Raw genomic sequence first — 25,269 nt, 5'->3', positions numbered from 1 at the left:
TTTAACCTGCATTGGCTATATTTGTACACTCAAAATCTCCATTTTTTTCTAGATGAAAACCATATTTTTGAAATATTAGTATATTTGACAATGAAATCTGAAGATGAGTGAGTATTGCTAACATCTTGCTTACTATCCCCTTAAGATGAAAACCGTATTCACTTGACAAAGTATAGCCTGCAATGGCAACATTAGTAAGCCACACTCTGTTCTGAAAACATGACAGACAGAGATGATATCTCACATGTCTTCTTGGCATCATTTTCTTCCAGTGATTGGTAAGATAAAAGGATTGCTAAAAGTATGTGCTGCTCCTTCCTTCTAATCTTCAACAGGTTCTTGTTGTGTACAATTTATAAGAAAAATGCTCATGATTGCATACAAAATATGAAATAAAAAATACACAAATTGATAAAACGAGCAACCCTCCCTGCAAAATTTGTATAACACAACATGAACGAATGTATTATATCATAAAACACATGCTGAACAACGGAGACATTGTTTGCATCTTGCTTCTTCAGTTCTCTTATGTTTGCAAACACAAAAGATAAGTTTGCTGCACCAGTTTAAAATTGCTGGCCATGTGAATTCCTCTTTATTAGTTATGTACTGGAGTGTTTTAACATATGTTAAAGATAATAATGGTATTGAAATAGTGACACTATCAGAGTACTTAATCATTTTATCATATGTAGTTATATTATCTTACAGAAAATATATTTAATGCCAAACTTTGAATTTTCTTTTTAAAAATCCCAATCAGAAGACTAAAAGCAATTATGTGGTTTTGATCACATTTTAAAATAATGAGTATAAAATCTGTTTATTTTAGAAGAGAAACACATTACAATATTATTATTGAAGAGCTATATTTTTACTTAAGAAACTTTAAATTAGAATTAAAAGGAATATTTTAAAAGAAAGAATTACTTGTTCATTAGAACACGGCTTTCACAAAACTTAATTATATTTATTGAAGTAGAAATAAAAGACTTATGTACCAATAAATGACTTAAAACTGAACAGTGGAATGCCAAAATACATTTTTTGCCCAAGCTCATGGTAATAATTATGTATATTAAGTAAATATACATAATTATATACGTATAAATATATATACATAAAAATATACATTTTTAAATTATGCATATTAAGTAAATATACATAATTATTATATCAACCAATCAATGTCAAAAAACTGTGTATATTTTCTTTGCTTGTTTTTAGAACTTTTAACTAATATCAGCATAAACATAGCCACACATATGAAAAAATGCAACTGTTAGAAATGCACTCCATTTTTCTATTAATATCCCATAAGAAAAATGAAGCAAATGCAGTTAAAAACAATTTTTTTAAAGCTCTGATATTTAGTAGTTGGAAATAATTAGATTTGGTGGCTATCTTATGTCTTCTTTAATGTTTTGACTAAATCCCCTATCAATGGATACTTTTTAACCAAGATGAAAAATATAAACCACAAAAAGGCAGGTGAGTTATTGTCTTGGAGGCCTACATTTTCTACTTGATTGGCAGGCTTCATCTTCCATGTAAGATGAATGAGTCAAAATACAGTATTTCTGTCTCTGGTGCTGAATTGGGTTTCCAGCTCGGCATCCCCTAATATCATTGCTGTCACATATCCTGTGACTCTGTAGCTAGAGGTACGTTCTATAGACTTGAAATCTTTTTTGATATCTGAGGCACCTTCATCATAATATTACTATCATCAAGCAGAATGTCATGAACAAATTAACAACTAGAAAAAACACATTTGCAGCAACATGAGTGTAACTTCTGAAAGTAATAAACCTCGAGTTAAAATTAAATCCAAAAGAGAGAAGGAGACTGAAAGGGGAAGTATGATTTATCTACTTCAGTTTTCCTAGCATACATTAAAGCAGAGTCAGTGAATTCCTAGTTATGAACAATTAGAACAATGTAAGTATAACAAATTTTCAGAGCTCAAAGTAATGTAACCATTTAAAGAGAGGTCACAATGTACCGTGATAAAGCCTTTAACTGAATTGAATATTGTCAACATGTACAAAGATTTATAATCACTTTAAAATGTCTTTGATTTCCATATCCAGACAAATGCCAAAATCCTTGTACAACAATTCCTCAAATAATATTTTATCATTCAACATCGTTTCATTACAAACTTGATGAAGGAAAAACAACCAACAAACAGAAAAACCCTGCAGGGACCACTGTCTGTGTGGAGTTTGCAAGTTCTTCCTATGTTCTCATGGGTTTTCTCTAAGCACTCCAGTTTACTCTAGTATCCCAAAGATGTGCATGTTGGGTTCATCGGTGTGTCTACACTGTTCCAGTGTGAGTGAGTGTGGGTGTGTGTGAGTGCACCCTGCAATGGGACGATGTCTTGCCCATGGTTAGTCTTTTTTTTTTTTTTTTTTTTTAGAGAGTCTCACTCCCTCACCCAGGCTGGAGTGCAGTATCACGATCTCAGCTCACTGCAACCGCTGCCTCCGGGTTCAAGCTTCAGCCTCCCGAGTAGCTGGGATTACAGGCGTGTACCACTACATCCAATTAATATTTGTATTTTTAGTGGAGATGAGGTTTCATCATGTTGGCCAGGCTAGTCTGGAACCCCTGACCTCAAGTGATTCACCAGCCTCTGCCTCCCAAAGTGCTGGGATTACAGGCGAGAGCCACGGCGCCTGGTCCCACGATTACTTCTTGCCTTGCACCCTGAGCTTCTGGGATAGGCTGCAGCCACTGGAGACCCTGAACTGAAATAATTGGGTAAAAAATAATTTTACTTGATTTTATTAATCATTCATATATATATGTATATATATATATTTCACATACATTTCAATGTTTAGTATTAGAAGTGTTTTGCTCTTTATTTAGAAATTTGGTGATGTTTTCGTGACCAGAAATATGCCCTAGGAACTTAACTCTTGTTTACATCATTAACCTATGGTAAAATTGCTTTCCTTATATGTTTTTTTTTGCTTAGAGTCGCAGTTTCCAAGAGCCTTTCAATAACTTTGAGTGAGTATTTACTCTATTTACTTTAGTTTCCAACCCCTTCTGGCTTGTTGCAATACAAGAGTTACCAGATAAACATGCTATGTTACATACAGTGCATGAAAGGAATAGGACAATCTAGATGCAGAGATAAATATTTTAACATTCCTGAATCACATATAATTATAGTAATTGACGCTGTAATAATATGTCATGAAACGTAGTCCAACAATAATGTAAAAATGTTAATATGGATCATGTGAATAATCACTATATAGGAACGTTTGTACCAAAATTCCATATCCAGAATAAATAAAAATTTAATGAGAAAAATGTGAGACTCCAAGCGTCTAATCCTAGTTAATACACAATCTCATTCCAGCATTTCAGCTATAAATCAATAGAGATACTCAGTCAAAATATAAGGATATATATTTTTTACGACTGAATAAATATTTGGTAAAAGAAATGACTTTCATTTTTTTAATAGAGATTTTCTTTATAGCACCATAGGTCCAGTGTAACAGTTCCAGATGATAACAACTACTAAGAGTTTTATTACAGAATGACTTCTAGAAGAAAAATGTGGCAACAACAATAACTTAACTCATTTCAAGAAAATGAGATCAAATGGAATTTTGTCCAGTACTTCTAATATTCATTATACACGTCTAACAACAACGTTGAGGCAGATTATAGTGTAGTGAGATTAAGAATTTGTTTAAAATTATTTACCCAAAATTCCTAGAAGATTATCATATTTATTTATTTACTACATGACAGATACTAAGTTCAGAACTCCTTAAAGCTAACATAAGATTTATTATTTTGGCCGGACACAGTGGCTCATGCCTGTAATTTCAGCACTTTGGGAGGCCGCGGCAGGTGGATCACCTGAAGTCAGGAGTTCAAGACCAGCCTGGCCAACATGGTGAAACCTCGTCTCTACTAAAAATACAAAAATTAGCCGGGCATGGTGGTGGGCACCTGTAATCCCAGCTACTTGGGAGGCTGAGGCAGGAGTATCACTTGAACTCAGGAGGTGGGGGCTGTGGTGAGCAGAAATTGCACCACTGCACTCCAGCCTGGATAACAGAGCAAGACTCTGTCTTGAAAAAAAAAAAAAAAAAAAATATATATATATATATATATATATATATATACACACACCTATATATAGATATATAGATAATTTTATAAATTGTCTTAGTTTGGTAATACCTACAATCTTAGTTTCCTTTGCTTCACTGTAACCTCATTTCATCCGCATGGGAAATTTCTTGTTTTATAGAAAGATTTTCAAATGGAAAAGAATCTTTATTTGTAGTACATGTAATAGAGAGCAAAATTAAACCAAACATCACTGTTCCTATTATGATGGTTACAAATTTTTCATAGCTATGGCCCAGAGTACACATGGAAGAGTATGAAAATTCATACTACTCTTGGTTACCATGTGAAAAACCCACACGAGTGTTTTTTTCTAATTATTTATAAATAAAAACTACTTCTTTAAACTAATGTTTTCTTCTGTCTCTGGTACTGGAAGTAATATTGCCTATAATATTATTCATAATACATATAATGACTAAATTTTGATGTGATTTTACTTTAAGACATTCCAAATAGAAATTTAGCCACATAAAATTTGTGTTAAAGGTGTACACATTATTCAATTTTAACAAAAATAATTTAAATTTCTGAAAATACACATGGAATTGTATTTTTCCAAGTCACTTTACAAAACTATTTATAATAGGATATAATATATTATGATGTAATATATTATCAATATGTAGAGCTTACTTTTTCACACAGTTGTCTAGATGTTATGTGGTCTATTTTTCAATTTAACAAACAAAAATGTAATTTCAACTATAAATGTGGGTACTCATGCACAAGAATATCCACATTCCCACTTAAAAAGACAGACACACTGATGTTCTCATGTTAGCACTATTCATAAAATCATGTTTCATGTATTAAAAAGAGATTCAAACTTTAGGAAAAAAGCTATGTATTTTTCTTTTTAAAAGTATTTACTATGAATCAGCATATTATAAAACATCTTTAGTACCCAACATTATAATTGGTTTTGCAGTTCTAATTTAGAAAATTCATTGTTTAAATGACTTGTTTTTGATTGATTTTAGTTTAAATGTTATTTAAATGCTCAATGAAATAGCTACATTTAGTTTATTTATAAATTAGTCAACCTATTATTTTCATTTTATACAACAAATAATGATTTTGTTTAAAAATAATCAACAGAAATTCAAGTTAATTTTAAATAAATGAGTGTAAAACTGATTTGGTATGAAGAAATTAGAGAAAATAACAGGATAAAAAGATCTTTCCTAAATTCAAAAAAATCTAATTTTCATTTTGATTATATTAGTTACTTTGAAAAGATGCTTAATATTTATTTTTCATTATTCCACATAAGTATAGTATTCTTAAATGTAATCTATATTTTATATTTATCATCAGATTGCTATTGAAATACTTTGATAATATTAATATCTCATGAAACAAAACTATTTTCTATAGGTGTAGTTCTGCGAGCATACATTTTATAATGCAAACACAATATCAATGTATCTTAATGTATTAACATTATATATTCAATATAAAATTTATTCTTATTTTGGAAGGAAAATTATTACAAGAGTTTGTAAAATAAAAAAATAGGTATTTAAAGTACAAAGGTTTTTTAGTAGTATTCCAATATTTTTAATGGGCAAAAGAAGTGAAAACAGAACTTTGAAGTACATGAATCTTAAATATAATGTTAAGGAATTAAAAGATGTGGCTACAAAGTCAAACTCCTTCACAATCTCAAATTATACATTCTCCAAAGTATTCAAAGTGATGACAGTAAGTAAATACTTCATCATCTAAGTACTCATCAAGGTTAAAGTTTGGATAGAAAGAATGAAGAATATATATTTTGCTATCAAAATAGCTAAAAGACTTCTAAAATTGTGCTGTTTGGTGTTCGTAAGTGAAACTCAAATATCTCTTTACTTATGCCTCCTTTTTTCTGATGTTATGTTTAACAAAACATGCAAATTGAAAGTTAAAATTATTTTATTTTACCTCAAATATGAATACAGCTAAAATTTTCATAGCAAATAAAATTTCCTAAATTATAATTGACATATAAAAGCTTATAAAAATATGTTACTATATATTCAAAAAATACTGTATCCTTTAGTCATGGTGCCTTATGACAAAATGCAATGATATCTTAAAATATTAAAACTCTTCCACTGAAATATACGTGCAGTCAGTCCCAGAGAAAAATGTGTCCCTGTGTAGGCAACTGCCCTGAGGAATGTATTATTCCTTCTGGATTACTTTTTTCCCTCCAGGTAATATTGTCATTAAAAAGATGAACTGATTTTCTACTCCCAGGGGAAAATACATGGTGCCCAGAAAAGCTTTCTAAATAGATAAACACCTCACCAGACTTTAAAAAACCGGGATCATATTCGTTGAAAATGCCTGAAAATTTCACCAGCATCTCCATTAAGGCATACCCTGAACTTTAAAACAGTAATGTAAGTGCAGAGCAGCAACAATTACTTTTCTTATTATTTTTGAAAAATGTAACCAATTATACTATCAAAGCAAAATAAATAATTACAATTAAAGACTGGGAAATGAGTTTTATGCCGAAGTTCTCTAGTCCCATTTCCATTTTTTTCTTAACTATCTGAACTTAATTAAAACAAGCATAGACTAAAAGGGAGCCATTTGGAAAATATTTTCTGTGTTTAGCATAAATATATTTAAATATCACTAGTAGCATCCCAATGGTTTTCCAAAAACTTTCATGCCAAAGTACTAAACACTCACCTGATATCCTTATCGACATTTGAGCCATCTTTGCAGTTTATGTCAAGATAAATGGCGTTACGATGGAGCACTCAAGAAGTTTTTGATATTCACTAAATTCACCTTGGTCTGCAGACATCTACAAGTACATATTTGTTAATCCATTAGGTGCTTACTGAATGCCAGGCACAATTCTAGAATATGGTGATAGATAAAACCATTATCCCACTATCTGTTTGTTTGTTTATATAGTAAATATTAACTGAAGCATTTCCTATTTTATTTACATTGTGTTTGGCCAATTAATTAGGAAGAAAAATTTGTGGTCAAAATAATTCTGGATTAATTGTCTTGCATGGAATGGAAACAACATTTGTAAAGAACAACGCAAATGTTGTAAATTGTAAAATGATTTTCACTAAGACCTTTTCATTAGGTGTGAGTACCATCTTGCTGCACTTCTAAAATCTTTCAAGATATTAGCTTTAAAGTACTGAAGTTTCTGTTCATTAATAGAGAAGGTAATGATTTATTTATTATGTTTATAGTGGACTTGTCATTGCTACCATTTTAAATTTTAATCATTAGAATTCTCTATTTATAACCCTGTATAAAGATTCCTCTAAGCATCTAAGGAGGATCTCAGATTGTCACTGAGACTAGTAAATAGCAGTAGTAATGATATTTGAAAATGTTAAAAATATAAATAGTTTTATTATTGGATTAACAGCCAAATTTATACCACAGCGGATAAAGGAAACTAGAACAACTTATATTATTAATCATTAGGTATAAGAGCAGTTGCTAAATTTAGAATATTAAAATGGTGAGTGATATATTGCATATTTATTGTACCTTTTCCAATTAATTCTGCAAAGAAAGGCCAAAGATCTTTAGATATTGTAAGTATGTTCAGTATTGTTTGAATTAAAACTGGAACAATGGAAATTACCTCACACATAACTTCAAAATGTGTTAAAAGCAAATAAAATAAGCAAATAAAAATTATCTAATTTAGAAAGGTTACTCAATTTTTTGAGAAATAAATACTGATGATATATCTTATTAAATGTACTGAAAGCTCAATGTTATTTCAAAAGGTAAAAATATGTAAGAAAGTCAAGAAAACTAAACTAGTAAGTTCTTTCTTTTTCAAGGGTGTCATACTTTTAAAGTTGCCATTAATTATCTACAAACAATTATTTCATTTTGTAAAATAAAAGTTAATGGAGAAATTAAATAATATGTTTTGAACTAATTATTTTACAAATATTAGACACATACACAGTAAGAGAAAGATGTTTTCTCTAAAAGATATAATCATCCCTTTCATAGGTGCATAATGTAAATAACAGTAATAGTTAATTATCATGTTGCTGATTTTAGAGTCACAGTTGTCATACACCTAGTAGAGAAAACTTAAAATCTAAATTTCTTTCAGCTGTTCATAAACCAAGTTCATTGGATTCATTTTTACAATTGAAATTAAAGCAGAGACACAAAGAAAGTTGCCAAAGACACACCATCAATCTGTGGTGGACAAAGAAACTTAATTTGGAATAACAGAATCATCATTTTAATGTTTAGCCATTGGCTATCATTTGATAAAAATAACAGCAAATACTTCGCACCTCTTATTTTCTCATTTGAAGCACAACCTATACTTTCACTGAGGCAAAAAGCTAAGATGATGACTAAACCAAATCAACAGTGAAAAAAAATCCAACTAATTATATATTTATATAGAAACATACATAATAGCAATATATAAAGCTAAGTAACATTTTGTTATAAAAATGATAGAGGAAATAAAATCCAAAATTATTTTAGATAGTATTTCAGTTTTTTGTCTCAAGAAAAACAATCTTAAAAGGAAACAAACATATTTGGAGAGTTTGAGAATTTCATTACATTATCTTTTACTTCCTGTAGGTATATATCTATTTACAAACAACCTCTCATGGACACAATAAGCAATGGTGAAGAATATATTACTTCTACTCATTATTTTGTTCAAAGACATTGAAAAAAAATGGCCATTCTGTCTTCCCCCATTTAAAAAAGTTTTGGTCTTAATTCTATCGGATCAGATTTTCCAAATTATACCTGTCATCCTAAAAGTGATTCTCATATTTGATGTTTCACATATTTCCAATGAATTGGCCATTTACACTCTTGTCAAGTATATGAGCAGTTGAACAGTTTAGGAAAAGCTTCTGTGTATGCTGCAATTATAATTTCCCTTCTGTATTCACATACCTCTTAAATTACTGCTGCCACTTCCCTTATGATGTCCAGGGGCTGTGAGAGATAGTGCATTTTACAAAATCACCTAAACAGGAGTAATTTCATCTCTGAGAGACTCCAAGTCACTGTCAATGGTTAACTTTAACACATATATTTATATTTCAAATACAATATTAATATACAACATACCAGCTCCCCCTTTTCATGTAAAATTATTCATTCTCGTGTTTATTATATTTGTTTTATTTCTTTAATATAAACCTACATAGTATTTGCTACCTCATATATCACATATAAAGCTTTGATAAACTCTGAGCTCCCCAAGAACAATATCTAAAAATCCATGATTATGATAGATACATTTTAATATTAGAGGAACAAATTTTATTTAATCATGATTGAAAGTTAAAATACACTTATGGTCTAGCTGGTAATGTAAAATTATTTGAAGTTTCTAGGTTAAGACAATATGGAAATATGGAAGCTATTCATCTAGCCTAAAATCATTTGAATTCAAAATTTTTTTTAAAGGAAATAAAGCTGATCTGATCAAATAAAACAGATTTTTCAGGAGTTACCACATGAGTCATCAGTTGGCAACCAAGTTTCTTAATGTTTGTAAGCACGCAATAGTGGCATTTTGTAAACTATATTACCTACCCTGTCAACAAAAGTGTGTAATTTAAAATATACTAAAAAAGAAATTGCCACCTTTATGTTTTAGATGTTGTGTATTTAAAATTACTAATGAATCACAAATTCATAGTAACAATTTAAAATCCCCATCCCCTTATTCACACTAAGTCCTGCTTACATAGTTCTTGATTGCCATGTTAGAAATTGAGTCATATTTTTATTTTAATAATGTGGGGGATGTCATGAATTTGCCTTAGGATATTCTTAAAATTCTTTTGTTAGCAAAATAAAGAGATATATCACCTTCTTTTTTTTTTCTTTCCAAAAATAACAGAGAGGTAGGGGACAGTGGTAGAATGATTCAGTTGTGAGAATTAAAGGCAATGATAGAGACCATTTTCCATGTGTCTGACCTTGGGCACAGAGCTTCTAAATGAAGAGACTAGGCCAAAACCAATAATAGGACAACGGATGACTCAAGTACATGCTATACAAACAAATACCTTCTCTGGGGTAAAAATTCTTAAAGGAAGATGAAATTTGTTGTTAAATTACAAGTCAAACATAGTGAAAGCCATATGAAATTAGTGATTTCCTAAAATGCTTACTTTTATAGAAAGACCCTCTTTAATTTTCTGTATATATATATATAAATTATATATATAAAATCTTGGAGAGGATATTTAAAATTTATAATCTGGATACTCAATAATTATGGTTTAACATTCAAAAAACGAATTTCCAGTGAAATACTACATTTTCATCTAAGAATTAGGGATCTTTCATCATAATTGGGTAACAAATATATCATTATACTGATTGAATGGGTTTAAATGACAGTCTGGTGAATGATTTTGAATATTCTCTAAAATTAGTAATTTCTGGATCTCAATATTCTCATTTGGATGCACCCATATATATGCTCATGGTCACTAGCTTTAAAAAATTGGGATGATTATATAATTGAGGTATATTGTTTGAAAAAACATAATTATAACTTAACTAGTGGTAATTTATAACTTCATATTTTAATATATGGTAACTAAATGCTAAACAAAAATAAAACTGTGAAGGAACCCTATTATGTGTATTGTATATCTTATGAAACTTTAGCAAGGGCAGATTTCAGCTATATAAAGAAAAATATATACCATTAACTTTATATTTTGAAGTGAAAATTTAAAGTAGATATTAAAACAGAGGATTTAAATAAATTTGATAGCTATAAGTCTTTCACTATTATTAGAACTTTCAGAGTGATACACCCTTTTGACTTTGGATGTTAATATAGCAAAAAATATTCTATGTTTATAAAGTTAAAAGGCATATTTTTTGTGTGGATAATTTATGTAAATATATTATTACAGGTGAGATATATTTATTGGTCAAGTTTTCATTTTTATATATCAATTTTTAAATTTAATATTTAAAACTGTAGTCTGCATATCACCGATGAACTTTTCACGCATGAAACATGCTAGTCAGAGTATTACAGTATCCTAAAAGAAATTTGCTAATCAGTTAACCTAGGATTACTGACACCCTTCAGATTTTGTTTCAATAGGCAGGTACTAAATTGAAAATATGCAGAAATTTTGGTTTCAATATCCATTATTATGTATTGTTTTTAATGAAGTATACAATAAGGTTTTTGAAAAGTGTGTTAGTTGAGAATGCTAGAAATGATCACTAGTGGTAGAAATAAATTTGTGAGTAAAAATCTAAAACATGTACACTCCAGAACACCAAAAACCACAGAATTTTGCTGCTCGCATAAATATATATGAATATAAATATGATTAAATATTGAAGTATTACAATCAAGAAAGAATTGAACTTGTATGTTAATATCTGGAAAAAATTATTTAAATATACAAATCGCAAATAAGTTTGTCAATGTGGACCAGGTATAAATGAGTCTTCAAAATAAAGCCACAATGTCATCTGTGCATATGTTAAACTAAAATTAAAAACAACAACAAAAATGAAAAATATCCTTCAAAACAATGGTTCATAACTTCTACTTTTAGAAACATGAAATTTTAAAGTATATACATGTTTATTTTATAATAGAAATGTACAATATTTCTTCATGATTACTAATAAAGATGCCAAAAAAAAAAAAAGAACCTCAGTGGAAGATTTCCATTCAACATATCTCTATGACTATTACTTGACTATTACTTTCTTGTATAAAATGACTCTAATAACATCTAATAAAAATGGATCTGACATACTTAGCATTGTGCAATATATCATAACATTTTGTTTAGATCTCTAAAAAATCAAATTATTTTATATTTGCATTACATCAACTTTCTATAAAATATTTCTATTTTAATCTTCAGAAATTATTTTAGGAAATAGTCTAAATATCTCAAACTTGGAGTTAAATGTTGTTCTTTTAATACTAGTACAGTTTTTATAATGCTAGTACAATTAACACCGGAAGTATTTGACCTGTGCTAGTAAGCCATGGTCTGCTAAAACCGGAGGAAGAAAAAAAAAGTACTGTATTATTGTCACATTCAAAAATTTTACTGCATCAAATTTTCTGTCCCCAATCTAACATTCCTAAAACATTAAAATAAGAGTATAATTTGAAATCCTTGACAATATTAAAATGTAAAAAACTTGGGAAAAATGTGTGTGTAATAACTCCTTGATAATCCATCTATTTTTGTATGTCATATACATGCTACATATATTCATGGAAATATATATGGTTAGTCATAGAAAGGCATTAAATTGAATTGAAATTAATAATTATAATGTACAGCGCAATATCAGTGGATATAAAGTTTATGAGGATATAGATGTTAGACAATTACTTTTAGGCACATGACTAATGTCTATCCAACTACTTTAATTTTATTCTCACATATTTATTTGCAATAGTGGAGAATCTCAAAGGGTTTGTAGAAACTTATGCATAAATAAAACTGTTAATATGGTACAGTTTATACTTTTGCAACATTTTATTCTCTTTGAAAATTAATTAATTAACTATGCCTGGTTCTAGTATTTAAATCTGTTGCTTTGATGTTCCTAGTTCCTTTTTCTTAGTGTAAAATTTATTCTTAAAAGTAGTCATTCCAGGTATCTTGCCATGCCTGCAAATATCTTAACTTGGAGCCATCTGAAAAGTGCAAGAAGAGCACATTTCCAAATAAATTGACAGAATATTTGGGATTTGCTATGTTATCATTAATCTGGAGTCATGTGACTTTGGGAACCATCGATGGAACTCTTCAAATTAAATAGCCAGATTTTGGCATTTCAAACTAGGACTAAACTATGTTCACTCTTTCCCTTGCCTTATTGAAAAATAATGAAGAAAAAAGATAAAAAAAAAGAGAAAGAAGGAGGGAAGGAGCAGATGTAAGGAAACAAGAAATAATAGAATCGAAAAAGAAAATAATGAATATTAATTTGAATATTTTGCCAACAAAACAAGGTAGTAACACAAATATAACTAATACATAAGCCCAGAAACTGCAATCTTGGATTAAATTCTTAAACGGTAACTTTTTTCACAGTACGTGTGGATGTTCTCATTACAAACTAGTTTGATTTTCTTACTAGTATTGAGGAAACAGTGGTGAGGAACAGACTTGAGTTCCCAGGAAATTTGTCAAAAATTTCCACTTTTCATGTGTAAAGGTGATAATCTTCACTAAACAGAAGACATGTTCCAAGTTGGCTATCTATGCTAAGGTGGTTTAACTTACAACTTCAATCAATAGTTTAGCTGTAAATGATTTTTTATATTAGCATTCAAATTATCTACATTTTCTTGGAATATGTTTATTTTTTCTTATATAATTTAAGTATTTACATTATAATCACATAGACATAGAAATAATATTTTGTAATATCTACCTCTAAATATATGAGATTTATGCAACATATTAAATCGAACAAGCACAAAGAGTAAGCTTAGTGTGCATCCAAATTTAATTGGTGCCTGAAACATTCCATATTTTCTTCCTCAAAATTCTGTGAAGAGAATTTTCTTACTCCAGTCATATACTACTGATATGTCCATTCCAATTATCTACTCAGTGAGCAACTTAAATCAACAAAAATCAAATATTCAACACTATACAACCTATATTCTAATTTATGAGTTAATGTATTAGCAGGAAGACGTTGGTAGGAGAAAAATGATTCATTTTTAAATTCTGTGCAGTTTCATGATTCTGAGATGATAAAAAATTTTTCACATTTATGAAAGTCAGGATGAATTTACTTTTATTTTCTGAACACAGTGGGAAAATATAAAAATTAAGGGGAACTTTTAAAAATCAATCTATAAATGTTATTTTGAAGATTGAAATAAAATATTGGACATCTTAGGAAGAGTAAGATAGAAATGAACCACCTAAAGGGAGTATATGTGACAAAATGATGTAAAATAATGCTGGTTTTACAATAAAATTTTGTAAATCTTTGAAAAATACATCACTAAACTTTCTTTGAAAGTTACTTATATTGCCCAGAACTAAGTCATTAATTTTATGTAATTCTTATCTTTTTATTTTATGCACCAATTAAGAAATAAAACTAAGTTACATGGAGGATTCCACTTTACATTTATATTTTATAATTTATAAAACTGTCATATCTATATATAATAAGGTTGAGGAAGTGATACTGACATTAAAAAAATAACTTCCTGCTGCTGTGAAGAATAATACCAATCTCAATTGTGAAGTCAAATGCTAGTATTTTTTTTTTCTTTTCTAATCTTGGATCTAATATAGAGGAGGTAGATGAAGAGCAAGCAATGCACTTTTCTTCATGATAATACCATGGCATTATTAAGCTTATTCCTTTCCCCTTTGAAAAAAAGATTAGAAAGGAAAATGTTGCAAAGAATATGAACAGCCTACTGTACTTGGTCAATGTAGCATTACAATTTGTTTTTTTTTTTAATCCTCTGGGAAACTGGTACCACCTGTTCAATCTGAATTCAAGTAGTTACTGTCAATTTTCTCATGGGTGAATGCTGCCTCTTTGTGGCAGAATGCCATGGAAATTGTTCTTTAAACACAAAGTTCATGAACAGCCCTTGATATTGTACAAATTCCAGGTGAAATTATGGGGAGATCCACCTACAGCAATGAAGCACATAATTGAAACATTTCTTATCCTTAAATTGTGTCTAAACTCACTAGAAAACCTTATTCAAAGATGACGAGCTCATATACACCATTTTGAGCATTTAGAATACTGATCAACTTTAGATAAGGAATCCATCATAATTGTTGAAGGTAGTTTTACACAAATTAAAAATATGAAAACTATGGAAAACTGTAGACTGAATAAATAATACTGATATGACAATTACATTGTATTAAGAGAAAAGTGAATATGCGATATATTACTTACCATGCTCCACGTAGTAGATGAATACTTCAGTAAGGAAAGAGTGTATATAATTGAAACAGCATTAATAAACACATTAAGCGACACATTTAGAAAATCATACTTCCCTGAACCAACAAAGGAATAAATTACATATATATGTCATGTATGTTATATATATACTATATATACGGTATATATATACTATATACTATATATATACTATATATACTATATATATACTATATACTATATATATACTATATACTATATATATACTATATATACTATATATACATAGTATATATAGTATATATATACACTTTAAAATTTTGCTAATTAGGGGAAACACATTTTGTATTACGAATAAAGTTTAGGAACTATTTCCTAAATTGTTAATGATGGAGATTCTATCAATCACACATAGTTAAGTCTTTTGCACCTTAAGTAATCATTACTTCCATCCCTCATATTTGACATAGTTATCAAGTGTTTATTCAGAAACTATTTAAAAAATTACATGTGCTGGGATACATATGAGACTGTAACAACAGTAGCCCCATCTTACAGATATCCTGTTTGTCATTATCATCATTGCTTGCTGCCCACAGGGATAAAGACATTGTATAGAGACTTGTACAGTCCATGATTTGGTCTTCTGAGGTGCCAGTACACGTGGATCTGTACAAATGCAACTGGGTTTGGTTAAACAATCGAAAATCGGCTACAATAGTAGTCAAATGAACATGTCATTTTGGTTCATTAATAAAAATACTTTCAAATATTTTCTAATAAAACCCAAAACTTGCAAACAATTCTCACTGGAATGGCCCAATCAATTGCCCTATTTTTAAAAATACATTGGGATACAATCAGCTCTGTTTTCTTAAAAGAAAATGCAGATTCAATTGGGTGGGTTGCATTGGCTTTTAAAGATTTAGCCATTAAATTCTCCACATTTTGAATGATTGAAAATGCCTTCCTGATACCACGTCAGTTTTAGAAATGCAGATCCTAATACAGTGTGACACCTCTGCAAAATCATAGGCTAAATAGTGAAGGAAAGAGGAATGCTAAATGTGCATATAAAAATAGGTGCTACAATAAAATATTTGTATATTTCATCAATAAGTTATTTTGACTAATCAATTATGGATCATATAGCTCTGTAATTTTAATGATTTGTCCACATCTATGGTGATCCTTTACAGGATCACAATACTTTTTTTTTAATTCAAATGTCCAGAATGCATACAAACACATCCTTTAAAAACAAAGAAAAGGAATGAGAAGGGAGGGGAGGGGAGGAGAGAAGGAGAGGGGCGGAAAAAGAGAACAAATTTCCTATTAAAGTTGGGGTGTGCTAATTTCTCCACAAAAGCCAGTTAGACCCACCCATGGCTTAAAAGGGGAGAAAGAGAGGTGGGGCAGGGGCGGGGGAGGGGGAGGAAGCAAAAGAGGAAGAGTAGAATCTATGCTCTGCCATCATCCACCATTCTTAGCACTTCCAACCACTACAAAAATGACTGTGACCTTTCACAAGTCACCCGCGCAGCAAATTGGCCTCCTTAAAGCCCTTCTCCACACCTGCCCCACACGCAAGAAGAGAAAGTGATGTGCCCAGTTTACACAAATGTTTCCCACGTGTAAATTTTAAAGGAAATTGCACACCCTTTTCGTATCTTCCACCGAAGCTGAGAAATCCCGTGCCAAGGCACTTCACCCTAAACGTTGAAACAACACAATTAATCAAATGTGTTCACTGTGTGTGTCTGCTTGCTTGTTTGTTTTAAATGCAAAAGCTCCAAGGGAGTTTCTTTGCTTTTAGAACTGGCTAAATGTGGTCTGTTTTTCCAGCACTTCGAGGTAGTCCGGCTCAACGTTTAGTTTTGCTTTTAACTCCAGATATTCGTTCCGGTTGGGTTCTACAAAGACAGCACTCGGGGGGCTGTAGAGCACCGGTTCCCGTAGCCTGCTGTCCCCTGCCCCCGGGTGCAAATACTGGTGGGGGCGTCTCAGGTCATAGTTGGGGGAGAAAGTGTAAGCAGCGGGGCTGCACGGGAATTTGGGATATTCCGGGAGGCTATTGCCGGCGGGGGTGGTGGAGCAGTGTTTGTCTGGTTCTAAAATGCCCCTGTAAAAGCGGTCGGCGTCCTGCACCGGCGACAGCAGGTCCTCCCGGGGCTCGATGGTGCTGACGCTGTAGGCGGGGCTCCGCAAGTGGTGGCTTTCCCGCCTCTCCTCCTCCCCGGGCTGCAGCTGCAGCTGCGGCGGGGGCTGCTGCTGTGGCTGCTGCGGTGGCGGCGGCGGCTGCTGCTGCTGCTGCAGGTGGTGGTTGCTGCTGTAGGTGACCTTGAGCTCGTGCAGGTCTTTGTAATCCTCTACAGAGTTGCCCTCTCGGGAGCGGTAGATGGGGTTTTTGCACATGTGGCCCAGTGGGTGGGGGATGTATTCATACACGTGGCCCGCGGGCGTCTTCACCTTGGGCAGCGCGGGCCCGCGGTGATGCACGTGCGCGTGTGGGTGGCCGCCCGTGCCGCCGCCGCCGCCGTACACGCTGTACTGCATGTTAAAGGAGCTCACGTCGGAGTTGTTGGTGCTGGTGTGGTCGCTCTGGTTCTTCTTCCTGCGCTTCATGACCAGCACGAAGAGCCCGGCGGCCACGAAGACGGACATGATGAAAACCAGCAGGAGGCTGAGAATTAACACAGACAAGGGCACCGACGACGCCCCTCCGCCTGCGCCCAAGCTCGCGGGGGCCCCGGTGCTATTCAACCGGACCGCAGGAGTCACGGCGCTGGTCCTCGCAGGGACCTGGATAGAGGAGGGTGTGGGCGTGGAAACTACTACATCTGAATAGTCAGGGCACAGCAGCTCCGACTTAATGGAGCGCATGTCGGTCTCAGCGAATTTTTTGGGCGCCTTACAGATCACCTCGTCCACTAGGACGCCCACTTTGAGCTGCTCCACCCACAGCTTCATGCCCACAATGTCACAGGTACAATCCCAAGGATTGTCATGCAGGTCGATTTGGATGAGTGACTTCAGCTGGTCCAAAACTCCACTCACTGGCAAGGAGGTGAAGTGGTTACTCCTCAGGTTTAGCCTGAGGAGGGTCAAGCCAGAGAAGACGCCTGAGGGCATGGCCTGCAGGAGGTTGTTATTCAAGAATAGCAGCTGGAGGTTTGGGACCGGGTCAAAAGTTCCAGACTGAATCTCGCGGATGAGATTGTACTGGAGGAATAGATACTGCAGGCTCTGCAGGCCATAGAATAACTCCGGGCTCAGCCTCTCGATCCTGTTGCCATTCAGGTAGAGGCGCCTCAGGTTGGTGAGATCCCCGAAAGCGCGGTCCTGGATCATCGAGATGCGGTTATTCCCCAGGTGCAGGAGGTCCAGCCCCGTGGCCTCCAGGAAGTCTGTCCTGCGCACGACAGCGATGTAGTTCTCTGTCAGATACATTTTCTTGGGATTGTAGGGCTTGGGCTGCAGTTCAGCGATGCTCTCGATCTTTCGCTCCTGGCAGTTTACGTTGAGGCCCAGATCAGAGATCTGCAGGTTGCAAGTGCACGCGGTGGGACACTCCAAAGGCACCGGGGATTTGGTCTGATAGGCGATGCTGGGGCCATAGTTGCTGTAGCCCAAGTCCTTAGAGGGCTGCCGAGAGGTGGGGCGCACCCTGGGCTTGTTGGGTTGGCGAGTCCCCTTAGGGGGCTTCAAAGGGGGTTTGTAAACAGCAGAGGAAGAAGTGGCCACAGAATTCACTGACGCCGGGGTGGTGTGTAAATACCCCGTGGTGCTCAAAGGCGTCTGCGGCCTCATCTCGTAGTCAGAAATAAGTCTCCTTGGGCAAAGTTCCTGCTTGGATACCTCGTCCAAGTCCCTTCCGTGTAACCGGAAGGGGGTCTCACAAACCACATCCCCCACCAGGGCTGAGTAGGAGATGCTGTCCAACCAATCCTTTAGAGAGATCAGCTCACAAGAACAATTCCAAGGGTTTTCCTCCAGCTGTAGCTCCACAACTTTATCCATGTGCTGCAAGAGCCCCACGTAGGGCAGAAGTTTCAGCCGGTTCCCCCGGAGGTCCAAGTGCGTTAAGGGCACAAAACGGAAAAGATTGTTGGGTAAACTGGACAAAAGATTGTCATTGAGGATAAGCACCTGCAACAAATGCAGTTTCCCAAAAGCATTGGGTTCAATGACGCTGATGTAGTTGTAATCGACCTGTAGGTACTCCAGGTTCTCCAAGCCAAGGAAGGTATCATCTCGCAGAAGTTCCAGTTTATTATTGTTCAGATGCAATCTCCTCAAACCCCGTAGCCCATGGAAAGCCCCGGTCTCAATGTCCTGGATAACATTGCTACCTAGATGCAAAATTGAAGCCCCAGTGTAATTGACAAACTCATTGGGATAGAGACGGTTCAAAAGGTTTCCGGACAACAAGAGGTGGTAGATTGGGAAACGGGGAGGGCTAATTTCAGAGAGACTGATGATCCCCCGGTTTTCACAGCTCACAGTTAAAATGCCGTCCTTTTCCTCACAAGGACATGCATTGTCACAGATTTCCCCATAATAATCGATGGTTTCTGCACACGAAAGGACGAGAGATGTTACAGCAAACGCTAGAGTCTGCAGCATCCAGCTATGCATTTTTCTGTGAAGGTCCTGTTCCAAAGTTACTGGGGGGCAGCAAGTGTGCATTTTACCTCCTGTAAGGGAGAGAGAAAACAAGGAAACAACAGAATATGACAAAAATTTAAGGGATCAGTCAGAAAGTCTCTCTCTTTCTTAACATTATTACTCTAAAACCCAAAAGGAAGAGATACAAATGACACACCTCCCCAAGTGAAACATTGACATTCTCCAGATTTTATTAAAATCGATTATACATTTTGATTTAAAGGTTGATTTCATTTTTTTAAATGAGCACACCACAAATATGCTGCTCCTTACAAGATAAGAGCAGGTTAGATAAAGTCCCATTTTAGTTTTCTCTGCTCCCCCCCTTTTCAAAACCAATCCATAAATATACATAAAATGGCTGTCAGTTCAGTTTCATGGTTCTAATTTAAGAAAAAAGAAGCACCATTTTACAAGGTTCCCCACCTCACCTATGCCCAGTCCCCACCCCCCCTTCTTTCTTTCAGAGCCTCTTCAGTTAACAGTTCACCGTGAAGGTCTCTCATGTTCACAGAGAGGCAAGGAGCCAACATACTTGGGGTATTTTAAACCATCGCTAGAAATGCCACGGTGGGAACCTAAAGGATACTTTTCAGAGGCAAAAAGGCTGTAATATAATGCATCAAAGGAGCCCCAAGAAGCTCTTAAATCATCAATTGTCTCCCGGAGCTTTGAGTAAGGAGAAAAAAAGGAGAGCGCATTTGCTTTGATGGTGGACTTCACTACCACGCTATTAAAGCACATCAGCGTCCTAATCGCATGCACGGTACCACTTAGCAGCGCTTCCCGGAGAGCGCCCTGCGACCACTTCTCATTGATCATGTCAGCGACGCTACCAAACCGCATCTTTAAGCCACTGAAATAGTTCTGCACGATGGATTACAAAGAACTCAGCGAAGGTATCCGCAATCTCCGAATACCTCCCGATGCCTAGAGTTTAAAAAGGACGTTCCTACCGCTTACCGGGAATCAGTACACCAAGGATCAGCACGAAAGCCTCCCTTACCTTGGGCTCCGCGTCTATTTGCAACGGTAATAGCAAGGTTTGCACGGAACTACCACCTCGACAGCATCCCCATCTTTGGAGTTGCTTATTACATTTAATTGTTAACGCTCCCCTCTCTCTTTTTTTTAATCTCAGGGAAAGGACGCCTGGGCCGATTAAGAGGCAAAATAGAAAGGTGGGAGGAAGAACTGTAAGCGACTTAGGTCAGTTGTTTAATATCCGAATTTCATCTCCCACAGGAATCAATATGACCCCCTCCCCCTTTTTTTTCTTGCCCTCTTTTGTCCCCTTGAAGGCTTCCTTCCACTTCCTACTTCTGATCAACAGCAGCACTCTTAAAGGAAGGACATAAATGGAATGAGCGTGTGTGTGTGTGTGTGTGTGTGTGTGTTTGTGTGTGTGCGCGCGCGCATGCTGCGTTGGTTAATGGGGTGGAGGACATTTGATAGAAATGCTGGACTCTAGGAACCTATGCCTTTTCTCTGGTCAACCTTGCCTTTGCCTCACTACCGAAGTCTAATATCGAATTGCAACTCCAAACTAAAGCCAAGATGTTTCCGAGACAGCGGGTTCAAGCCTGGAGACCTTGCTCCTGATCCCCAAGTCGACTCCAGCCCGCGTTATTAAACGCCCCTGCATTCACACGCACATGTATCAGTGTGCCTGCGAATCATTCACGTGTGGCCACCCAGACGTGTCGAGATGAATTGGAACCACAGTGCATAAACCTCGCAAGTATCCCCGACCTCCCAACGCAACGGTAAACGTCTCCCGGCTTAAAAGCGGCAAAAACATCCCCACCCCAGTGAAAGCAAAACGTTTACCTTGAAATTTCAGTTCTCCGCTGGATCAAATCCGCACATCCATTCAGCGAGGTTGGGTCCCCTCCCCCTCCCTCCCTGTGCTTCCCCGCCCCCATTCACCTCCCACCCCATCTGAAAGCCCATTGCAAATTCAGTCCAGCCAGTATTAAACTCCAGCGTTTACAACTTTAATTCAGTTCTAGTTAGCAAGGGTCGAAGAGCTTCCTCTCAACCCACTCCCTTTCCCCTCCTCCTTGCTAGCAAAGGAGACCAAAAATTTGAGAAAATAAAGTTGAATGAGCCTGGGGAGGCTGACATTCTGACGGGGAAACGCACCTCCGATGCAAATTCGCGGGTGCGCTGAACATTCTCAGATTCTCAGATTTTTTTTTTCCTGGAGGGCAGGGGCGGGGGAACTATTCATTTTCTCCCAAAGAATTTAGATACTGGATCACCGCCCTGTACGTCCCTGCAGTAAGCAGCATGGAGCCTCTCGGACTGGAGCCCAGCACCCAGGCCGCACCGGAGGCTCCGGGCACAGCTGCTCAAGCGGCCGCCCAGGCAGAAGCACCCGGAGTTCCAGGACGCGAGGCTCCCCCTCCCCCACCCCGCCCCAAAGAGAAGGAAGGGAAAACGGAGGAAGAAGGGGAGGGAGGAGAGGGAAGGAAAACCACCCCGCCACATAGATAGACACACACACACACACACACACACACACACACACACACACACACACACACATACCTCTTTTGCAAAGTAAACGATAGACTTACCCAGTCTCACATCTCCAAGGCCCAGTCATCATAGCCACCCTTTAAAAACACACACATACAGAAAAACCCTCTTTGGGGTATGCACTGGGTTTCTCAAGCCCAGGCAGGGCGAGGAGACTGCGAGCAGCGCGGTCCCAGAGGCTGGAGGAAAGAGGCGCCCGGACGCCTCCAGCCTGGGGCCGCCGCCGCGGTGGCGACCGCGGGTTCCGGGGCTCCCCAAACGGCTCTCCCCGGTGCTCTCCGCGGTAGTCGGAGCGGGCAGCAGGGTTGGGGGGTGGAGAGCGGGGGGCGTTCTGCAGCGGCGGGATAGCAAGGCGGCGGGAGGGGGCGGCGGAGGTCCGGCTGGAGAGGCGCCTCGCGGTAGGGGCCGGGAGCCGGAGCCGGGCGGGGCGGGGAGGGGGAGCTGCTGGGAGGGGAGGCACGGAGCGGGAGGAGGGGGACGCGGAGAAGACTGCCTGGCACCGCCGGCCCCGCCAACGTGACGGTCAGCCCCGCCGAGCGCTCGCACCCGCTCACACTCATGATCACTCGCACACTCGCTCCAATACGTGTTAAGGCGCGATCGCGGGGTCCCTGGCAGCCTTCGCTGCACCCTCCCCCCCACAGGGGTACTCACAGTTCCCATCTGCATAGGGGGCAACTTTCTCCGACCCAGCTGTGGCCGCCGCCCCCTCCAGCCTCCTCCGGCTCCTCGCACCCTCCGGCCTGGGTTCGCGCCGGCCGGCCCTCCCCTCCCCCCTCGGCTCTCCTCCTCGCCGTCTTCACCACATTCCCCCCTGGTCAGTGGCGCACGCCGGGGGACGAGCCAGAGGGAGCGGGTCGCGGGGGTGTGCATGCATCTCCCGCCTTCTTCTTGCAGCGCACACTGTACATGGTAGTGAGGGGGCGAGCGAAGGTGGCACCGGCCCCTCGGCTGCTCCAGCGAAGGCGGCGGCTGCAGCTCCTGCGCTGTCCTCCGCCCCCAGCGCAGCGGCGACCACCGCGCTGGGATCCCGCCGACGCTGTCTCCCCGCCGAGCCCGCCGCCGCCGCGGCCCCTAATTAGTATTTGAGAGGCTCTTGCATCCCTTTGGCAGTTTCATCCTCACGGTGTTTGCAGGGTTTTTTTCTGTATCCCTTCCCCAGATGCGGCGCACAATCGTCATTAGTTGGAACTCTCTATCACCGACATCCTTTGGGGTTTCTGGGGGAAGGGGGGGCGGGCAGCAACCGCGTCGTTCTATGCCTGTGGCTTGTCCTGGCAGCCCGGTGGCTCTAAAAAAAACTCCGAGAAAGTCGCGTCTTCCTCCCGGGCGCCGAGGAGGTGGCAACGCGGTAAGCAACACCGGGTCTCTGAGACAGCTGCTCCGGAGCGGGTGCAGGGCCCAGTCCAGTGCACTTGTTTATTGTCGCGCCTCTGGTGCGAGCCAAGCTGCAGCAGACATGATGGGCCCGGGGCGAAGCGGGCGCTCGGTGGCCGATAGATGGCAGCCGAGGGCGAAGGCGTCCCTGGGCTAGGGCGGCGCAACCGGGGCCCCCTTGGATGTCACATTCGTAGGAAGAGAGAAGTCTTGGACCATGTGCGTAATTCGAGCGTGGGACTGTGCAATTCTCGGATTGGGAAAGGGAGGAGTGGAAATAACCCCGGCAGTGCCAGGCTTGCTGGTGGTCAGGAACAGATGATTCCAGCCCTGTGCTGATCGCCTGCCTTCCTCCTGCCGTTCAGAATGCTGCTGTCTCGTGTACTTACTGTTAAGCATCCTGGAAAAGGGAGTGGTTCCTCCTAGCTGCAAACAAGGGCGCTACTTTTCTTTTCTCTTTAATAGAATTACGTTTTATAGGTGTGTCTAGGCAACACAAGGGAATGTGAAAGACTTTCAGAGGGAATGTTTGTGAATACATCTGGTGTGTACTAAAAAGCTGGAAAACCCCTAAGTAAATGCAATATCGATAGAAAGCGAGTTTCTTGAAGAGTCATCTGCTAAACTCCACTACAGTCATCTCTACAGTAAGTATTCTTGGGTCTTTCCATGAAACCAGACACTTCCATCCCCAAAAAGGGGTCTTTACATTCATAAGACATGTTTTCAATATTTGTAATATTAGACCTGCCGTTCATCCCAGGTATAAGAGAAAAGTTGATCATAGTAAGTGACCCAGTGCAGGCTGAGTGCACATGTGCCTGTTCCTTTGATAACTATGTAGTTAGTTTCTCCATGTAAATATATTTTACCCACTTTATTTTGCAATTAATTACGTCTTAATTATTATTGATATTGTTTTATTCTTAGTAATATTTGGGATAATACTGTGTTATAATCTGGTTAATCATATGTTTAATATTGATATAGAGTCTCATAATATGTCTATGTTCTGAGACGTATGTATATCTCAGGTGATGAACATTGCAGTCTCCTGAGGTACTGCAATCTTTTTTGAACTTTCCCCTGTGTATGTTGTGTGAATATATATATTTTTACTTTATACCATAAAAACTTTATTTGGAAACAATTTTGTTTAAGTATGGGTTATATTCAAGGGAGAGGAAGGAAAGAAGTAATATGTAATTTCAGACAATAAAAACAAAATCTTGTAATGAACGTTTCATTAAATTTAGAAGCATTTGACCTAGGAATGATAGCCACTAGCTATAGATACATTGCATCAACAAATATAACTTACACTTCATCCACAAAAGGCTTATTTCTGTATTTTTTATTCAGTCATTAACTTTTAACATTATATAAACATTTTAGAAAATTTATTTTAAGTTTAAAATTACTTCTATATTTTCAAAATGAAATGTAATATTTAAATTTAAAATTATATAGGAATTACAGCCAGAAGCCTTTGGAATATAAATATTGAGTCCTATCAGAAACATAATTTTCAATATCGATTAACTTTGTAGAAGTTCTTAAAGGTCCTAAATT

At 37.2% G+C, this 25,269-nt stretch overlaps 1 protein-coding gene and 2 long non-coding RNA genes across 6 annotated transcripts in view; 1 reads left to right on the top strand and 2 right to left on the bottom strand.

Annotated features, from left to right (window-relative positions):
- Positions 1-568: 568 nt before the first annotated feature.
- Positions 569-15,285, bottom strand: LOC129136852 (uncharacterized). Its single transcript, XR_008538865.2, has 2 exons — positions 6,865-15,285; positions 569-2,759 (listed from the first exon to the last, which is right to left on the bottom strand). It is a non-coding gene; the product is annotated as an uncharacterized LOC129136852 (long non-coding RNA).
- A 281-nt stretch (positions 15,286-15,566) lies between these two features.
- Positions 15,567-23,524, bottom strand: SLITRK5 (SLIT and NTRK like family member 5). Of its 3 annotated transcripts, none has more exons than XM_009427126.5 (2): positions 22,975-23,524; positions 15,567-19,805 (listed from the first exon to the last, which is right to left on the bottom strand). In XM_009427126.5, exon 2 carries the CDS (start codon positions 19,795-19,797, stop codon positions 16,921-16,923), a length of 2,877 nt encoding a protein of 958 aa, XP_009425401.1. In that variant the 5' UTR covers positions 19,798-19,805; positions 22,975-23,524; the 3' UTR covers positions 15,567-16,920. The 3 variants fall into 3 exon arrangements, with proteins under 3 accessions (XP_009425401.1, XP_522693.3, XP_003314232.1); XM_522693.8 differs by lacking the exon at positions 22,975-23,524 and adding an exon at positions 22,359-22,663; XM_003314184.6 differs by lacking the exon at positions 22,975-23,524 and adding an exon at positions 21,607-21,675.
- Positions 23,525-23,852: 328 nt separating this feature from the next.
- LOC129136851 (uncharacterized) overlaps positions 23,853-25,269 on the top strand; it is an 86,921-nt gene continuing 85,504 nt past the window's right edge. The window contains exon 1 of one of the 2 annotated variants that reach the window (XR_008538861.1): positions 23,853-24,344. This is a non-coding gene — a long non-coding RNA (uncharacterized LOC129136851). The remainder of the gene's footprint in view (positions 24,345-25,269) is intronic. The other variant, XR_008538862.2, reaches the window with a different exon arrangement.

This window comes from Pan troglodytes, chromosome 14, assembly GCF_028858775.2.
Source record: "Pan troglodytes isolate AG18354 chromosome 14, NHGRI_mPanTro3-v2.0_pri, whole genome shotgun sequence".
Taxonomy (NCBI): Eukaryota; Metazoa; Chordata; class Mammalia; order Primates; family Hominidae; genus Pan; species Pan troglodytes.
Note: the sequence above shows the minus strand (reverse complement) of the source record. Positions and strands in the feature narration are given on the sequence as shown.

Bases quoted from the DNA above. Each gene is read 5' to 3' on its own strand.
- SLITRK5 (XM_009427126.5), bottom strand. From the start codon at position 19,797: ATGCACACTTGCTGCCCCCCAGTAACTTTGGAACAGGACCTTCACAGA.